Source organism: Lissotriton vulgaris, unplaced genomic scaffold (genome assembly GCF_964263255.1).
Source record: "Lissotriton vulgaris unplaced genomic scaffold, aLisVul1.2 SCAFFOLD_584, whole genome shotgun sequence".
Classification (NCBI taxonomy): domain Eukaryota; kingdom Metazoa; phylum Chordata; class Amphibia; order Caudata; family Salamandridae; genus Lissotriton; species Lissotriton vulgaris.
In genome coordinates, this window is record NW_028247781.1 from 620,527 (window position 1) to 636,008 (window position 15,482).

Consider the following 15,482-nt stretch of genomic DNA (forward strand, 5'->3'; position numbering starts at 1 on the left):
ATGTGAGCCGCCCTTTGTTGGCTTCTCAGGTGCAAAGAACTGTGGAGTCTCTGCAGACGTAAACTCACTATGAACTCATTGTATGTGAAATACCAAAAAAGAGTAAACTTACACAAAAGTGTAAGTTTATGTTTGTGAATCAGGCCCTCGATGTATGTATGTTGTTTTTGAAAGGCTTAGTGTTGGGTTCCCCATTATATTCCCAGTTAAAGGATCAAATTAGATTTGGCCAGTTTTGAAGATAGGTTTGTTCTCATGCATTACTTTTAGTATCCATTGGGGCTGCCTTTCCAGCTCCACTTCATTGTAGACCTCTGCAGAGGTTGTAGGCTCTGCATCTTAGAATATGTCTGTCTTACTCAGCAGACATTTTCCATTTGCAAGATGCTGATGAAGTTGATTTGGCGGCTCTCCCAAATGGAGGTTTAAAATGGAAGGTCCCTTTTTGGCTATTCTCTGGACTCTTATTCAATCTGAGGCCAAGAGAGTTAGACAGAAATGGCGGTGGGGCATGGTTGCAACAGAGGAAAGTGGTGTACAGAAAAAATTCATCAGTCTATAAACTACTTTGAGTTTCTTGCAGTTTCCTTTGTAGCAAAGAGTTTATTGAACTTTAAGAGTTTTGTCGCTGATCTTACACAAGCCCGCTTCACCCTCTCTGTGACCGAGTTACTTTGTTCATCTCAGCTACATGTCCTTGTTACAAATCCAATAATGAACTCTTTCCCTCCCTCCACTTGATCAGTGTTGCGTTGTTCTGATCTACAAGTGTTCTGTGATGGCATGCGATCACATTACACTGCTTAGTCTCCACAGGGTCACATTTTTTAGAGACTTTGAAAGCCACCATGTGATTGTTTATTCTAGAGGCTGGCTAAGTGGTTGCTTCGGTGATTGCTCTGGTGCTCACCCCTGTAGTTGTTGCTCTGGCAGATATTACAGTAGAGGCTGTGAGCAATGGGTATTGGTCTGTCTAGTAATGTGTCAAGAGGGTTGATGAGTGATTGGACTGGGTTGGGTGGGTGAAGAAGAATGGTTATTGGAAGCCTCCAGGGCATGGGTATTGGATGTTTTTTTTATGTAGGTACCAGGTAATACGGGCTGGTGTAGATAGGTGATACACGCGGACATACACAACAGCTTCAGTACTCAACCGACGCACGCCACGACCAAACCACCGCCCCCCACCACCACCCTCCGCGCCTGGACTCCGATCAGCACCGAAGACACTGTCCGCACGATGAACTCCATCCACTCCGGATCTCCGACCGACCCCTGCCCTCACCACGTCTTCAACAAGGCCGACGCTGTCATCGCACCCCACCTGCAGGACATCATCAACACCTCCTTCGACACCGCTACCTTCCCGGAGAGCTGGAAGCACGCCAAACTCAGAGCCCTACTCAAGAAGCCATCGGCCGACCCCACCGACCTCAAGAACTACCGCCCCATCTCGCTGCTCCCTTTTCCTGCAAAAGTCATCGAGAAGACCGTCAACAAGCAGCTGGCCGCCTTCCTCGAGACGAACGGATCCCTCGACCCCTCGCAATCTGGCTTCCGGGCCAACCACAGCACCGAGACCACCCTGATCGCAGCCACCGATGACATCCGAGCGCTTGCTCGACATCGGAGAAACAGCGGCCCTCATCCTCCTCGACCTCTCCGCGGCCTTCAACACTGTCTGCCACCGTACTCTAGTACAATGCCTCAGCAACGTCGGAGTCCAGGAGAAGGCACTAGAGTGGATCATCTCCTTCCTCGCCGGAAGGACACAGAGAGTCCGCCTCCCTCCGTTCAGATCTGAAGCCTCCGAAGTCATCTGCGGCGTTCCTCAAGGCTCCTCGCTCAGCCCAACCCTCTTCAATGTCTACATGAGCCCCCTCGCAGACATCGCATGCCAGCACAACCTCAACATCATCTCCTACGCCGACGACACCCAGCTGATCCTCTCCCTCACCAACGACCCCGCCAGAGCCAACCTTCACGAAGGGATGAAAGAGGTAGCGGAATGGATGAAGAACAGCCGCCTGAAACTGAACTCGGACAAGACGGAATTCCTCATCCTGGGATCCTCACCCTCCGCTTGGGACGACTCCTGGTGGCCCCCCGCCCTAGGCAGCGCACCCAAACCAACAGACCACGCACGCAACCTGGGCTTCATCCTGGACTCCTTCCTCTCCATGACCAGACAAGTCAACGCCGTCTCCTCGTCGTGCTTCAACATCCTGCGCATGCTACGTAAGATCTTCCGGTGGATCCCCACCGAGACCAGGAAGACGGTCACCCAGGCCCTCGTCACCAGCCGTCTGGACTACGGCAACTCCCTCTACGCCGGAACCACCGCCAAACTCCAGAAGAGACTCCAGCGGATCCGGAACGCCTCAGCACGACTCATCCTGGACATCCCCCGTCGCAGCCACATCTCCGGACACCTGAGAGACCTGCACTGGCTCTCGGTCAACAAGAGAATCACCTTCCGTCTCCTCACCCACGCACACAAAGCCCTACACAACCAAGGCCCAGGATACCTCAACAGCCGCCTCAACTTCTACGCTCCCAAACGCCAGCTTCGATCGACCGGCCACGCCCTCGCCGCCGTCCCCCGCATCCGAAGAGCCACCACAGGTGGACGGTCCTTCTCCTACCTCGCCGCCAAGACATGGAACTCCCTCCGACCCACCTCCGCCTGACCCAAGACCACCTCGCCTTCAGGAAGCAACTCAAGACCTGGCTGTTCGAGCAGTAGCGGACCCCCCTTCCCCCAGCGCCTTGAGACCCTCTGGGTGAGTAGTGCGCTATATAAATGCGATGATTGATTGATTGAGGTGATAATCAGTATAGAAGTTGTCTTGGGGCTCTGGTAGGGAGAATGTGAAGGAAAAGATAAGATAGATAAGGTAGTGAGGGTTTGGGGGACTAACTGGAGATAGTGAGCACTATCATGTAACACTATTTAGCAATTTTCATTTAATAGTTTATTATTAATACATATTATCTGTAGAGCACCTAACTCCTTGTATTCTGAGAGTATGGACACCACATGCCTCATATTTTCTGATATTTTTGAGACATCTCCTTGACTCATATACACATTCTTCTACTTTGGCACACCAGTCCATTCTGCATCTAACTGGCGATAGCTCTTGCCCGTGTGCATCTATTTCGACAGACGTACCATGTAGGAGCATGAGTCAGAGAAGGTAGTGAAAAATCATTAGAAAGAGGTTTTCACACGATTTGCTGAGGAAGACTTAGGCAATGACTAAAGTTCAATAGCTAGGACATGGGAAGAGTATATAAATCATACGGGTGACGCAAAAAGATGTGGAAGTTTATCAGGGTTTGATTGTGTACTAGGAAGTGATGGTGTGATGGGTAGAAGAGATCATATGATAGAGTTGATTGGGCAATTGATCAAAGGATGAAGGGTGGTGATGTTGACAGGTGATTTGCTTTAAGGGTGAAAATAGGTTGTGTTAGATTAGAGGTCAGTGAGCACATGTTTAAGTGTTGTTAAGGAGGGTTAAAGAAATATGTTTTGAATTAGATGGTGGTGTTCAATATGGAGCGGAGCGAGCAGTGTGAAGGTAGGCTGCCAGGTCTGCTTGGATGCTCATTAGCAAGGAGGACTTAAGGCTTTGAGTTTGGTGGAAGGGTAAATTCTGAAGCAGTGGAAACTGTACTACTGTGAAGCACATTAATACCATTCTGTCTTAGGCAGTTGTGTTTATTTGTAGTGACACAAGTTCACAACCAGGGCCACTTAGGATATTTCTGTGCAGCAGGTTCAAAGAAGATTTAGAGCTTATGAGGTATGATGTGGTGTATGATATGAAGCAAAGGATGCTAGGCTATCAGGACACATTGGATATATCCGTTCAGACAATGGTGTAAGGTCTGGGGCTGTGGCATCCAGTATACCAAGATCCCTTGTATATTTCATTGTTGAAATCTGACAAAGACTGACAGGTTTTGAGTCAGATGATGGTGTAATGATGGAATGGCAACCATAACCAGCTAAGATATTTCTTATCTGGAGATCTAGTAAATGTTTCACAGTTTTGTGTTAGGCGGCGTTGCAAGATCTAGCAAGTGTAATTGGAATTGTGCTCCTTCAGCCTCGCTTTGATGCAGAGTCAAGGTGTTAACCAAAGTCCAGCAAAAACCCGGAAGGTTTTGTATTGTGTAATATGGTTATCATCAGATTCCCTGAGAGTGTAAATAGACACTTTTGGATTGAGATTGTGAAGGTGCAGCTGATAAAAAGAAAACCTTTTTGAAGTTTTGATTTAAAATAGTGGTATGGCCTTATTGGTTTTCTACTTTTCCATAAAGTTGCCAATGTTCTGTTGTTTAGGTAGCGTTGTGAGTTCCCACAAAAGATGTGATAAGGAAGCGATCGATCAAGGCTTCCCAGTATCCCATGTGAAGTTTGAAAAGGATAGTGGCCTGCATGAATCTCTGTGTAACTCTGAATGCCATTGGGACGCATCATAGCGAGTTCACAGAACCAGCTAAGGCTTGTTGCAACATTACCTATGCCCAAGTTATGTTACGTTTCCCCTTATTGATTGATATATGCACCTATATTCTATAACTGAACACAAAGTCAAGAACTTGCCTTGTATCCGGCCAATGAGTATCCCAGAACAGTAAAGGATATTCAGACTTGGAAAATTATTCAGGACTATAAGTATGGTAGACATGCATTATATGCATACACTAGCACAATATAATATGCATTGTACTTGCTGTAACTTTACTAATCGCTATTCACGCTGACGTGTTTGATGATCCGAAGGGTTTCAGTGTGCCCTCCAATAATCATGTTTAGCCACAGGCTTTTCTGAAGCCTACACTTTGTGTTATAAATTATCAGTGGTGGTCAAAAAAGCTATCTTATTTCAACCCTGTTCTTCTTACAGCATACTGAAAGCTTATCGCGTGCCCACAGACTTCCATGCACGCTACCGGGCAGTGTCGAGGACCTATGTATACCGGCTGCTGACAGGATGCACAGATCGGTTTGACATGCCGGTGTTTGAGCGAAAGCTTTGCTGGGGCCTGAGGCCAGGGTATGTAACTTTTTGTTATATATATATATATATATATATATATATATATATATATATATATATATATATATATATATATATATATATATATATATATATATATATATATATATATATATATATATATATATATATATATATATATATATATATATATATATATATATATATAGATAGATAGATAGATAGATAGATAGATATAAATATATATATATATATATCCCTTCCAGATGCACCTATTCTCTACATTTCTTCCCTCTTTCTCTGTTATGAGTTGAATCCTAGACATCCCAGCTTGGAAAGGTGTGTTCTGTGTAAACATCAACTCTTGCCTCAGAACAGGAAGTCCCCCTCCAGAACAGGAAGTCCCCCCTCCAGAACAGGAAGTCCCCCCTCAGAACAGGAAGTCCTGCTTTCAATAGTAAGTGCATCCTGAGATCAGGAAAAGCAACCATGAAACAGGAATCCCTGCCTCAGAAAATCAGGACCTGTCGTAGGGTAGAGTCATGTCCTAGAACCTGGATGCCTCACCTCAGTACAGATTGTAATGTGTCTTGAAGGACAGCAAAGTAAATCCCTCTGGAGGTGGTCCATTGCCCTGTATTGTATCAGTCTCCAGGAGAAGAGAAAGGGACAGAAAGAGAGAGAGAGAGAGAGAGAGACTCGTTGAATTATAGGATGGCACAGCATTGCAGAGGCACACTACACTCACTGTCAGGAGAGGAAACAGAAGAGTATTGAATAACAGAGGAGAAAGTCTACATTAGGAAAATATGATGACAAGTACGTCATACAGTTTACCTAGTGGGAGAAGAGGCGTCACTAGTACTGGCCTCTAGGCAAACCAAGAAACTTGCCAGAGAATCGAAGATGAGTTGCCAGCCTCTCTATTGGAAGGTAGAATCGCAGTCACCAACCAAAAAGGGGTGAAGCCAGACACAAAAGTAGGTTCTTAGTCATACTAATACCAAGGTCAGTTCAAGTCAAAAACAAGGGTCAGCACAAGGAATAGGGAGGAGGGAAACAGAGAGAACTGATAACGGGAGCAACAACAAATATAAGTGACCGGAAACATGGGTGCGAACTATAGCATCAGGTCATAGTTGAAATAACCGATGTTGCCTTACACGGTCTTTGGTGTCCACTAACATTTTATAGGGTTCTTCTCTCTGTGACTCGGAAGTCAACTTGCAGTTCGCAGGAGGTTGGGCATCATGTTTCGGACCTGACTTTGGAAGCTATTGTTCTCCATGACTGTAGTTGCCACTGCCCTGTTCCTCAAATCCTCCATTTGGTACATTTCCTGACTCTCTTATGTGGTGTCCTTTTGTTGATCTTGCTTTTTCCATTTGTTACTGCTTTTCTGCCTTTCTCTTTCTTCACCCTTTTTGTGTTGTTTTCTAAATGCATGAGCTATGCAGCTCATGCATTTAGTGAGATTGGATCGTGTCGTGGAGGGCTTGCCTGATTTTTGTGTTCTGGCTGTGAGGAAGGAGTATATGCTTTTGAGAGCTCAATCTTGCATGCCTTTTGCATGAAGTCTTTTGATAGATTGGGAGTGTGACATGGTGTCGAACGCAGCTGAGAGGTGCAGCAGAATGAGAACAGGGATTTGTCCGTGGTCTAGAAGGGTGCAGATCTCATCTGTAGTTCTGAAGAGTGCTGTCTCTGTACTATGGCTGCTTCGGAAACCGAATTGAGAGTGGTTTAGAATGTTGTGGAGTACTAGGTGGTTGGTGAGTTGCAGGTTGATTGCCTTTGCTATCACCTTAGCTGGGTAGGGTTATGGGGAGATGGGGCAGAAGTTGCTACGTTTGTTGGGGTCTTCTGATGCTTTCAGGCCTCAGGGAATGTTGCCGACTCGATGGAGGAGATAATAATGTGATTGAGGAGTTTGTTGATCACAGGTCATCCTATGCTGTAAATGTGATGTGGACATGGGTCTCTGGGGGTCCTAGAGTGCACGGTTTTCATGATAGAAATGGTGTCTTCCTCTGTAAGTGTTCTCCAGTTGGTTAGGTGTCTGACTGAGTGCTTGATGTGCAGCTTGAAGATGATGAGTTTGAGCGGATGTCGCAGAGTTCCTGGGAAAAGGTGATGGAGTTGATTGATTCTGGGTGGTGAATTCCTTGATGATGCCAAAAATCTGTTTGCTGTTGTTGTAGCTGGATTTGATCCAATTTGTGAGGAATCTTCTTTTGGCATCTCTAAGGAGGAGGTAGTAGTGCCAGAGGGTGACTATGTAGGTTATTTTGGCGTTGACCTTGTAGTTAGTTCTCCATTGCCTTTGCAGCTGTTTGTATTATCTTGTGGTGTCCCAGAGTTTTTCTGTGTACCAAGAGGCCTGTTTGTTGGTCCTGCAGTGTTTGCCGGTTTCAGTGTATGCCAGAGAATCAGCCCTGTTAGAAATTCACTGGTTGAAGTTGGTGATGTCCTCGCCTACGTTGTTGGTGGTGTTGGGTTCATTGGTTTCAAGTGTGGTGCGCCAGCCACTTTTTGGACAAGGTGGAGGATATTTATTAAAACTTCCAAACCTTAATTGATAATATGAATAAGAGAGAAGGGGAAAAGGACAAGGTGAATAGTAAAGGTGAGACCCTTTAGTCTTCCCTTTACTAGCGCGTAGAGAGGTTGAGTCTCTATGCAATAAAATCAAATCAGGCTCTCCAGCAGACCCTATGAAACCAGACCATTTCCGTATATTTCACAAACATAAATTACCGATCAGTAGGGAGCTGATCAACCTATCTCAATCCACTGTGAAAGTGCCGCTTGCATGGAAGCATGCCAAAATTGCCCCATTAGTAAAAAAGACGCATCTAAACCGGGAAACTACCGTCCAATATCCTGGCTCCCTTTTTTGGCGAAAGCCTCTGAATCCTATGTAAATTCCATCCTCACAAAGTTTTTAGAGACTAATGAGTTTTTGGATCCCTCACAAAACGGGTTTAGATCACTCCACAGCACTGAATCCACCTTGTTGGCGGTGACGGAACAATTGCGTAGCACTTTAGATGAAGGAAACTTTGCTGCCTTGATTCTCCTCATCCTCAGCGCCGCTTTCGATACAGTATCTCACGAGATCTTACTGTGTCGTTTGCAGGCGGTGGGGATAGGTGGCACGGCCCTGTCCTCGTTCAGATCCTTTCTGAAGGGCAGGTCATTTCAAGTTACTGCACCTCCCTATTGTACTCGGGAAGCACTACGGAGTCCCACAGGGATAAATGTTGAGTCCTGCACTCTTCAAAATGTAAGTACAACCCCTGGCGACAGTGGCAAAAAAAGAGGGTTGTCATTGGTGTCCTACGCGGATGACACCCAATTGGTTATCTCTTTTCCCAAAAATTTCAATCATAATCCCATTAAATTTAAAGAAGATATGATGACAGTAGCAGACTGGATGACGGTTAACTGTTTACAGCTGAATGCTAGCAAATCTGGGCTCCTGCTGCTAGGGAAAGATAGCCAGCTATGGATAGAACAATGGTGGCCCGGGAGCGTTGGGACCTGCACCCTCACCTAAGGAAGTCGTGAAAAATCTAGGTGTCTGGGTGGACAGCTTTCTGTCCTTTGAAACCCAAACAAAAACGGTTGCAGGGACCTGTTTTGGGCTTCTGTGTGGAATTAAGCCCCAGTTAGGGTTCTTTGATTCACAAACCCTCCAGATCATTATCCAGGCAACAATCCTATCTAGACCGGTTTATTGCAACTCTCTCTAGGCGCAAATAAAGCTGGAATCCAGCCCCTACAGAGGGTACAAAACGCAGCAGCACGATACCTTCTTGCTCTCCACAAATTTTGCTCTGTATCAAAACATCTACCCAAATTACATTGCCTGCAAATCGTAAAGAGAATACATTTCAAACGCTATGCTTCGCTCATAAAATTCTCACTAAGCAAGCCCCTTCTATCCTTTCCGGCCTCCTTATGTCATACTTACCATGACGCATGTTGCGATCAGCGGACTGCGCTTAGCATGCATCCCCCGAGTCAATAGAGCACAAGCCGGTGGCCACTCTTTCAAGGTGCTGGCAGCTACACTATGGAACTCATTACCTGTATCCATCCGAACTATTAACAGCCACCTGGCCTATAGAAAGGCTATAAAATCTTGGCTCTTCCTAAACTAATTTTACAGTCTCCGTGCTCAACATACAGCAATCACTTGACCTGTATCTTTTATCGCTGGGCAGCCCTGTCGCTGGGGCAGCCGTGCGCTGTAGAAATCCACTTAACTTAACATAGCAAGTCAGTTTGCATTATACTGTTCTAGTTACGGCTGGGTTGGTTGGTGTTGATGGGAGCTTTGGCTCATGGCGTGGAGATTTTGAAATTGATGATGTGGTGATCGGTCGGTCCTTGTGAGTGGGGAGGCTAGCTAATGCTGTAAGTGGTGAGTGCTAGCTAATGCCGTTGCCAGATGCAAAGATGATGCCTAATTTGTGTCCTGCATTGAATGTTGGGTCTGTGACGAGCTGGGAAAGTCCTATATGGTGTAAACCCTCAAGGAAGTTGGTAGGGCAGTGGTTGGATGAGTCTTCCAAGTGGAAGTTGAAATTGCTGAGAAGTAGGAAGTCCTTGGAGTTGATGTGTAGGGGGGTGGTGAAGTCTGAGATGAGATTGCTGAAGTTGCCTCATGGACTGGGTGGTAAGCCAGGATGCCTTTCAGGGAGAGACTGAAAGGTTCAAATTCACGTGTCCCAAGAAGGGGCTGTCCGGGGTCTGTGGCAGATGTGCATTTGATGGCATCTTTGTAAATGATGGCTAGTCTTCCACCAGGTTTGTGGAGACGGTCCTAGCGTACAATTTGGTATCCTGCTGGGATGACCACAGCGATGTTGGAGATGAGGCAGGGTAAATCCAGGTCTCATATATTGAAAGTGTAATTTTTGAGTGAGGGGTGTTGAGGAGCATGCATGTGAGAATTCACTGAAGGTCAGGTGTGGTGTTTGGTTAGGTGATGTTGTGAGAGGGTGACATGAGTGTCGGGGTATGGGGAGCGTGTGATGGCGAGTTGCTGCTAAGTGACAGTGGGAGCAAGAAAAAAGTCCAACCATGATGTGGAGCGCAGTGTGGCAGCAGTGGGTGGGCAGTGTCCTGGGTTGAGCAAATGGAGGGACGCTGTGGATGAGCGGTGATTGTTGATTCTGGGCTGCAGTAGAAAGAAGGAAAGTCACAAAAGTAAGAAAAAAAGCACAGAATTATGAAAAACATGAGAATAAAGAACCACAAAATCAATAGAAAAGAGTGAGAAATAGAGGTGCAAAAAAATGGAAGAAAGTGAGCGAGTGGCACAAAAGTATTGGCAAAGAGTGAGCATAAGAGGAACAAAAGTGTGAGAACAAGAGTGCAGAAAAGGCACAAAAAGTGTGAGAAAGAAAAAGGCACAGAGGTGTGAGAAAGGAAAGGCACAGAAGTTCCAGCGGGTACAAGAACAAGGCTGAGAGAGCATGTGAGAGAGAGGCAGGAGGAGACTGCGGAGAGAGGTGGCAGCAGGGAGAACGAGGCAGGGCCTCGAGGTGCAAAGCCGGGTTCAAAATGGCCTTAGACAGGTCGGAAGACCAGTCCCAGGTAGGCGGGCCTAGTGATTCCACCTGATGCCTCTTTTTTCCACAACCAGATACTCCCTGTCTATTTAGCTCCCTTCTGCAAGTTGTCATTCTTGCTTTTTCACTTTGCGTTTTTCTTTCTCTTCCTTCCTTACATCTTTAGTGGGTTTTTTCTCTTTTGCTCTTTTTCAAAGTTTGTTGAGAAAAAATAAGTGCTGGTCCACAAAAATGAGTGCAGGTGGTCCCCACCTGCAACCACTGTCTCACAATAAGCACTGGGAGAGGATAGTTGATAGGGATAGGAAATAACAATAAGATAGATACGAGATACAGGGATAGGAATGTGAGCTAAAAATGCGATGGGACTACAGGATAAAATAGGTTAATAGGATAGAGGTATGGATAGGATAATAAATATGGGGTTAGGAGATAAGATTAAGATAGTAAATTTGTTTGGATAGTAGATAAGAATAAAATAGTACATTAGAAAAGGAGCTAAGGAAAGGAGATACAGATATATAAGGATAAATAGGGAATAGTTCAATCAATCATCAATCAATCAAGATTTGTAAAGCGCGGCTGCATCTCCCGTGAGGGTCTCGAGGCGATGGGGTCCATGCTCATGGTGCCAGTGGTCCTACTGGTCGAACATCCAGGTCTTGAGTTCCTTCCTAGGCTATGTAGAGATAAAGATGGGATAGGACAGGAGGTGAGGACAAAGGAGAGGTAATGATAAGATAGGAAATTAGGATGGGCGATAAGGACATAATATAAGATTAGGATAGGAGCTACGGATAGGAGATATAGTAATAGATATAGGAAATAGAGGACTACGGATAGGAGATATACGAATAGCGATATGCAATAGGGATAGAATAGGAGATATAGGGATAGCCTAGGATAGGAGATAAATTGAGGGGACAAGATAGGCGATTAGGATAGAAGTATATGAGATAATGCTGGGCTAAAAGATTAGGTTAGGAGATATATGTATGATAGGAGGTTTGGAGAGGATATGGGATTGACATAAACTAGGACAGAAGATAAGGATAGGATATGTTATAAGGATAGAATAGGAGATATGGGTAGGAGATAGGATAGGAGTTGGAATAGGATATGAGAAGAGTATAGGGGATAGGACATGAGATAAGGATAGGAGAAGGAACGGGGATGGAATGTTTTCCTCGCTGAATCACATTCTCCATTGCTATCCCCAGGGATTCTAAACGTTGTTACCCTGCAAAGATAAATATAATATTCCAAATTCGCCACTCCTGCTCTCGGTGCGGTGTTTGCAGTTTGTCATTGTTACTTGACGTCATGCCAGGAAACATACTGAGAATGATATGCCATTGACACGCAGGATCCTCGCCTATCCGACAGGCAAGAGGTTCAACCCCCGGCAGGGCAAACACGGCGTGTTACCTGATCAGGGTCGATAAAATGAGCCCCCGGGGGCTGGGCATTGACAGGACATATTGATGTGCGCTCCAAGAGACAGTTCAGTGTGCGGTGCGACTCGTTAACCTTATGTTCTCTTCTTCCGCCGCTGCTGCAGGCGCCTGGACGTGTCGGCCATGCAGGAGGCGGCACAGCTCCTCCTGGGAACGCATGACTTCAGCGCTTTCCGCTCGCCGAGTTCAGACGATGCCCTCGTGTCCCCTGTCAAGACGCTGGAGCAGGCGGAGGTGGGCCCTGCCTCCGGGCTCATGACACACCACCTCCTGCACAGGTAAGAGCACGTAAGGCTGTTAACCTAAGACAAGGTGTCTGTGATTGCGCAAAATGGGAAAAAATCAAACTTCTACTTGCCAATATTCATTAGCCCCACTTAACGTATCATTAGTCTATTATTGTCTTATCGAGGTCTCTTGTTTTCTCCTTCCATACCTTACATTTACTCGTTGGGAGTTCCCCCGCCTTCTCTATCATCAGTGCCTGTGAGCTGGGCAGGTCCAGGCCTCTGTATGTGTGTCCTGACTGATGGTTTAAAAACATAAGACAGATTGGGGTCAATTCTCAAAGCCCTCTTTAAAGATTCATAAATTCACTGCTGTCCTCTTTGCCCCCACTCTCGAATAAATTCGTGACTTTTAGGTTCTTCCTGGCATCCCCTAGTAATAGTCTCGGAGGTGTGTGCAGTTGAGTGGGTTTGTGAGGCAGCAGCCTGCAACATGGCAGAGGAGGCACTGTGATAGTGCATATGACATCTTGTGACAGGCAGACTCGTTGCTGTGGCGTGGCAAGTCAACTCCAAGAGCAGTCAGGCATCCACCCTTTCATCCATTCACGCACACAAACTACCGCTTATCTAACCATGCACTCAGTCATGCCCCCATTCGCTTATTTTCCCACTCGTTTATCCATCCACACAATCAATTGCCCATTCACCTATCTCCCTTCATGCACATTCACGCATTCATCCATCATGTATTTAGTTACTCATGTATACATTCGTCAATATATGCACCCATTCATCCACCTGCCCATTGGCTCATCCTCGCGTTGACCTACCTACCCATCACTTCACACACAGTTCCTCTCACCAATCAGAGGAGAAGCTATTGTATATATAAAGGAAGCTGGACCTGTTGTGTCTGTCAGTGCTTGTTCTGTTCACCATGGCTGACTGAAACCGTGGATGGAGCTGTCTAGCCGGGGTATGGTTGTGTGGCTACAGCATAGCATGAAGTGACTGCTTCATATGATCAGGTAGGCAAGCAGTTCTTAGAGAGGTAAAAGATGTGAAGCCTCTTTGCATTCCTCAAAGGCAATGTGTAGGGGGCAGAGTAGGGAATACTCAAACACAAAAGGCCAATGAGATGCAAGTTCTAAATTGACCAGTCTAGAGAAACACCCAGACTCCTAAGAAGGCCTGCAGGGCAGTGGAGGGATTTCGAAGTAGCAGGACTCGCTAGTCAGTAGCGAAGTCGGTCTTGTAGAGAGGAGGAAAGTTTCGAGACTACAGACAAAAAGTGTGAGCCTCTGAAAACCTAGAGGTGCGGGACTATAGTTAGAAGTGTGTAGGCCTTTCAGACAGATGAAAATATTTTAGAGTAGGAAGAGTTCTATAGAAAGCCAGTGAGGCTGGGGCAGAGTCAGAAGCAAATAGAAGTGTGGTGAAATTGAGGGGGGGTCAGGTCATCATGGAGCTTTTCAAGTGGAGGGTGGCCTGGGCAGAGTTAGGCAACTGTAGACCTGTAGGGAAGTGGGGAGTTTACAGGACATGATGGAGTCTCTGAGAGGATGGTGTGGTCAGGGAAGAGCCAGACCATGTTGGTTGTGTTCAGGGCACGAGTCCTACAATGAAAAGTGGGGGGACGCTGTCACCGGAAATGACGTCATGACAGGAAGTGATGCCACGAAAGGTGCGCTCCGATCTCCTCCCAGAGAGGCCAAAGAGTGAGGTCCAGCTGTTTGGGAGGGGGACGGCGTCCATCTGGTAAAATAAGTAGGGGGACGCCGTCCACCGCGTGGTACCCCGACTCGAGCCCTGGTTGTGTTAAGTTATGTTGGTTACTTATTTTATATGATGTTTCAGGAGAGGGTCGCTGTGAAAGGGGCTGCACCAGTCTCCCAGGGGCCGGTCTCCTTCTGGCAGGCGAGACTTCTGTAAGAGGCATCAGACCAGGAAGCCACCTGAAGGGAATTCCAGTTTTCTAGTTCGTAATAATTTGGAATTGATACAGTTTCAGCACGCATTGTGATGGTCAATGAAAACAAAATAAAAAGAGACACTAGTTACATAAAAACTACCAACTAAGGGCCTGCTTATGAGTTTAGATGCTATTTATCGCTCTTGATAAATAACGATAACATGGGATATGTTATTTATCAGGTGTGAAAAATAACATCTATGAGGAGCTATTGAGGAATAACGTGGATTTTAGTTTTTAACGTGCAATGATTGGGTACATTACGTATGCTTTTCCCTGTTTAATTTCGGGCAGGTTTGATCTGCTGAAATTTAGAGAAGATTGAGTCATTTAACTCATCCAGGAAATTGTCGGATGCATTAACCCCTTCGCTGCGGCGGCTATTCCGCCGCAGCGCTAAGGGGGCGGAGGGGCCGCGCGGCGGGCGCATGCTGGTGTCGGAACCGCTCCGTCACGAGCCGCGGTTGAGGTGTGCTTATGACGGAGCGGTTCCGTAATGGCCCCGCCAGCTCAATAGAACGTGCCGCGCAGGCGCGAAATCAGCACCGCGCAGGCGCGGCGGCCGGGCCATGACGGAACCGCTCCGTCATCAGCACAGCGCCACCGCGGCTGATGACGGAGCGGTTCCGTCATCAGCATGGAACCAGTTAAGTACTTCAATCTCATAATTCTGACCCATGCGCAAACAGGGGTTTACACACCTTTGAAAATTGACCACATCGTAACCGGCTCTGAAGTCCTAAGCTCAACAAGACAACAATAACAGTTTCTAAGTTGCAATCAGACTATTGTGCTGTGGCTGTTTAGTAGATACCCAAACCCTCTGCCAAAAACTGAATAAAACAAAAATAAGCATCAGCAAGGTCCGTTGGGGTTGTTGAGTCCGCTGCGGTGAAAAAAAAATTATTTGAGGTAATTTATGATTCTCCAGTGTACTTTTGAGAAGTAAAACAGTCTCCCGCTTAGGAAGAGGAAAGATATACTAAACAGTCAACAAGGTGAGGTGAGTGAGAAAGACTCTGGAGGAGTGAAAGGCCCAGTATTTATATTTTAAAGAATTGGTAACAATGGGCCTAGCAGGCAGTTGAGCAGTCAAGCCAGAAACAGTTGGATTTCTAACCCTTGCTATCTGCTAGTGTGGTTAAAATTGAGTTTGCGGTGTGGGAATCTGTTCCACGGAAATACTACACATCCAACCTTAC

General features: G+C 46.3%; 1 protein-coding gene across 2 annotated transcripts in view; it reads left to right on the plus strand.

The window, feature by feature from the left end:
• PUSL1 (pseudouridine synthase like 1) overlaps nt 1-15,482 on the plus strand; it is a 481,771-nt gene that overhangs the window by 324,558 nt on the left and 141,731 nt on the right. The window contains exons 4-5 of one of the 2 annotated variants that reach the window (XM_086949793.1): nt 4,926-5,075; nt 12,183-12,356. In XM_086949793.1, coding sequence (XP_086805919.1) covers nt 4,926-5,075; nt 12,183-12,356 — 324 coding nt within the window. The remainder of the gene's footprint in view (nt 1-4,925; nt 5,076-12,182; nt 12,357-15,482) is intronic. The other variant, XM_086949794.1, reaches the window with a different exon arrangement.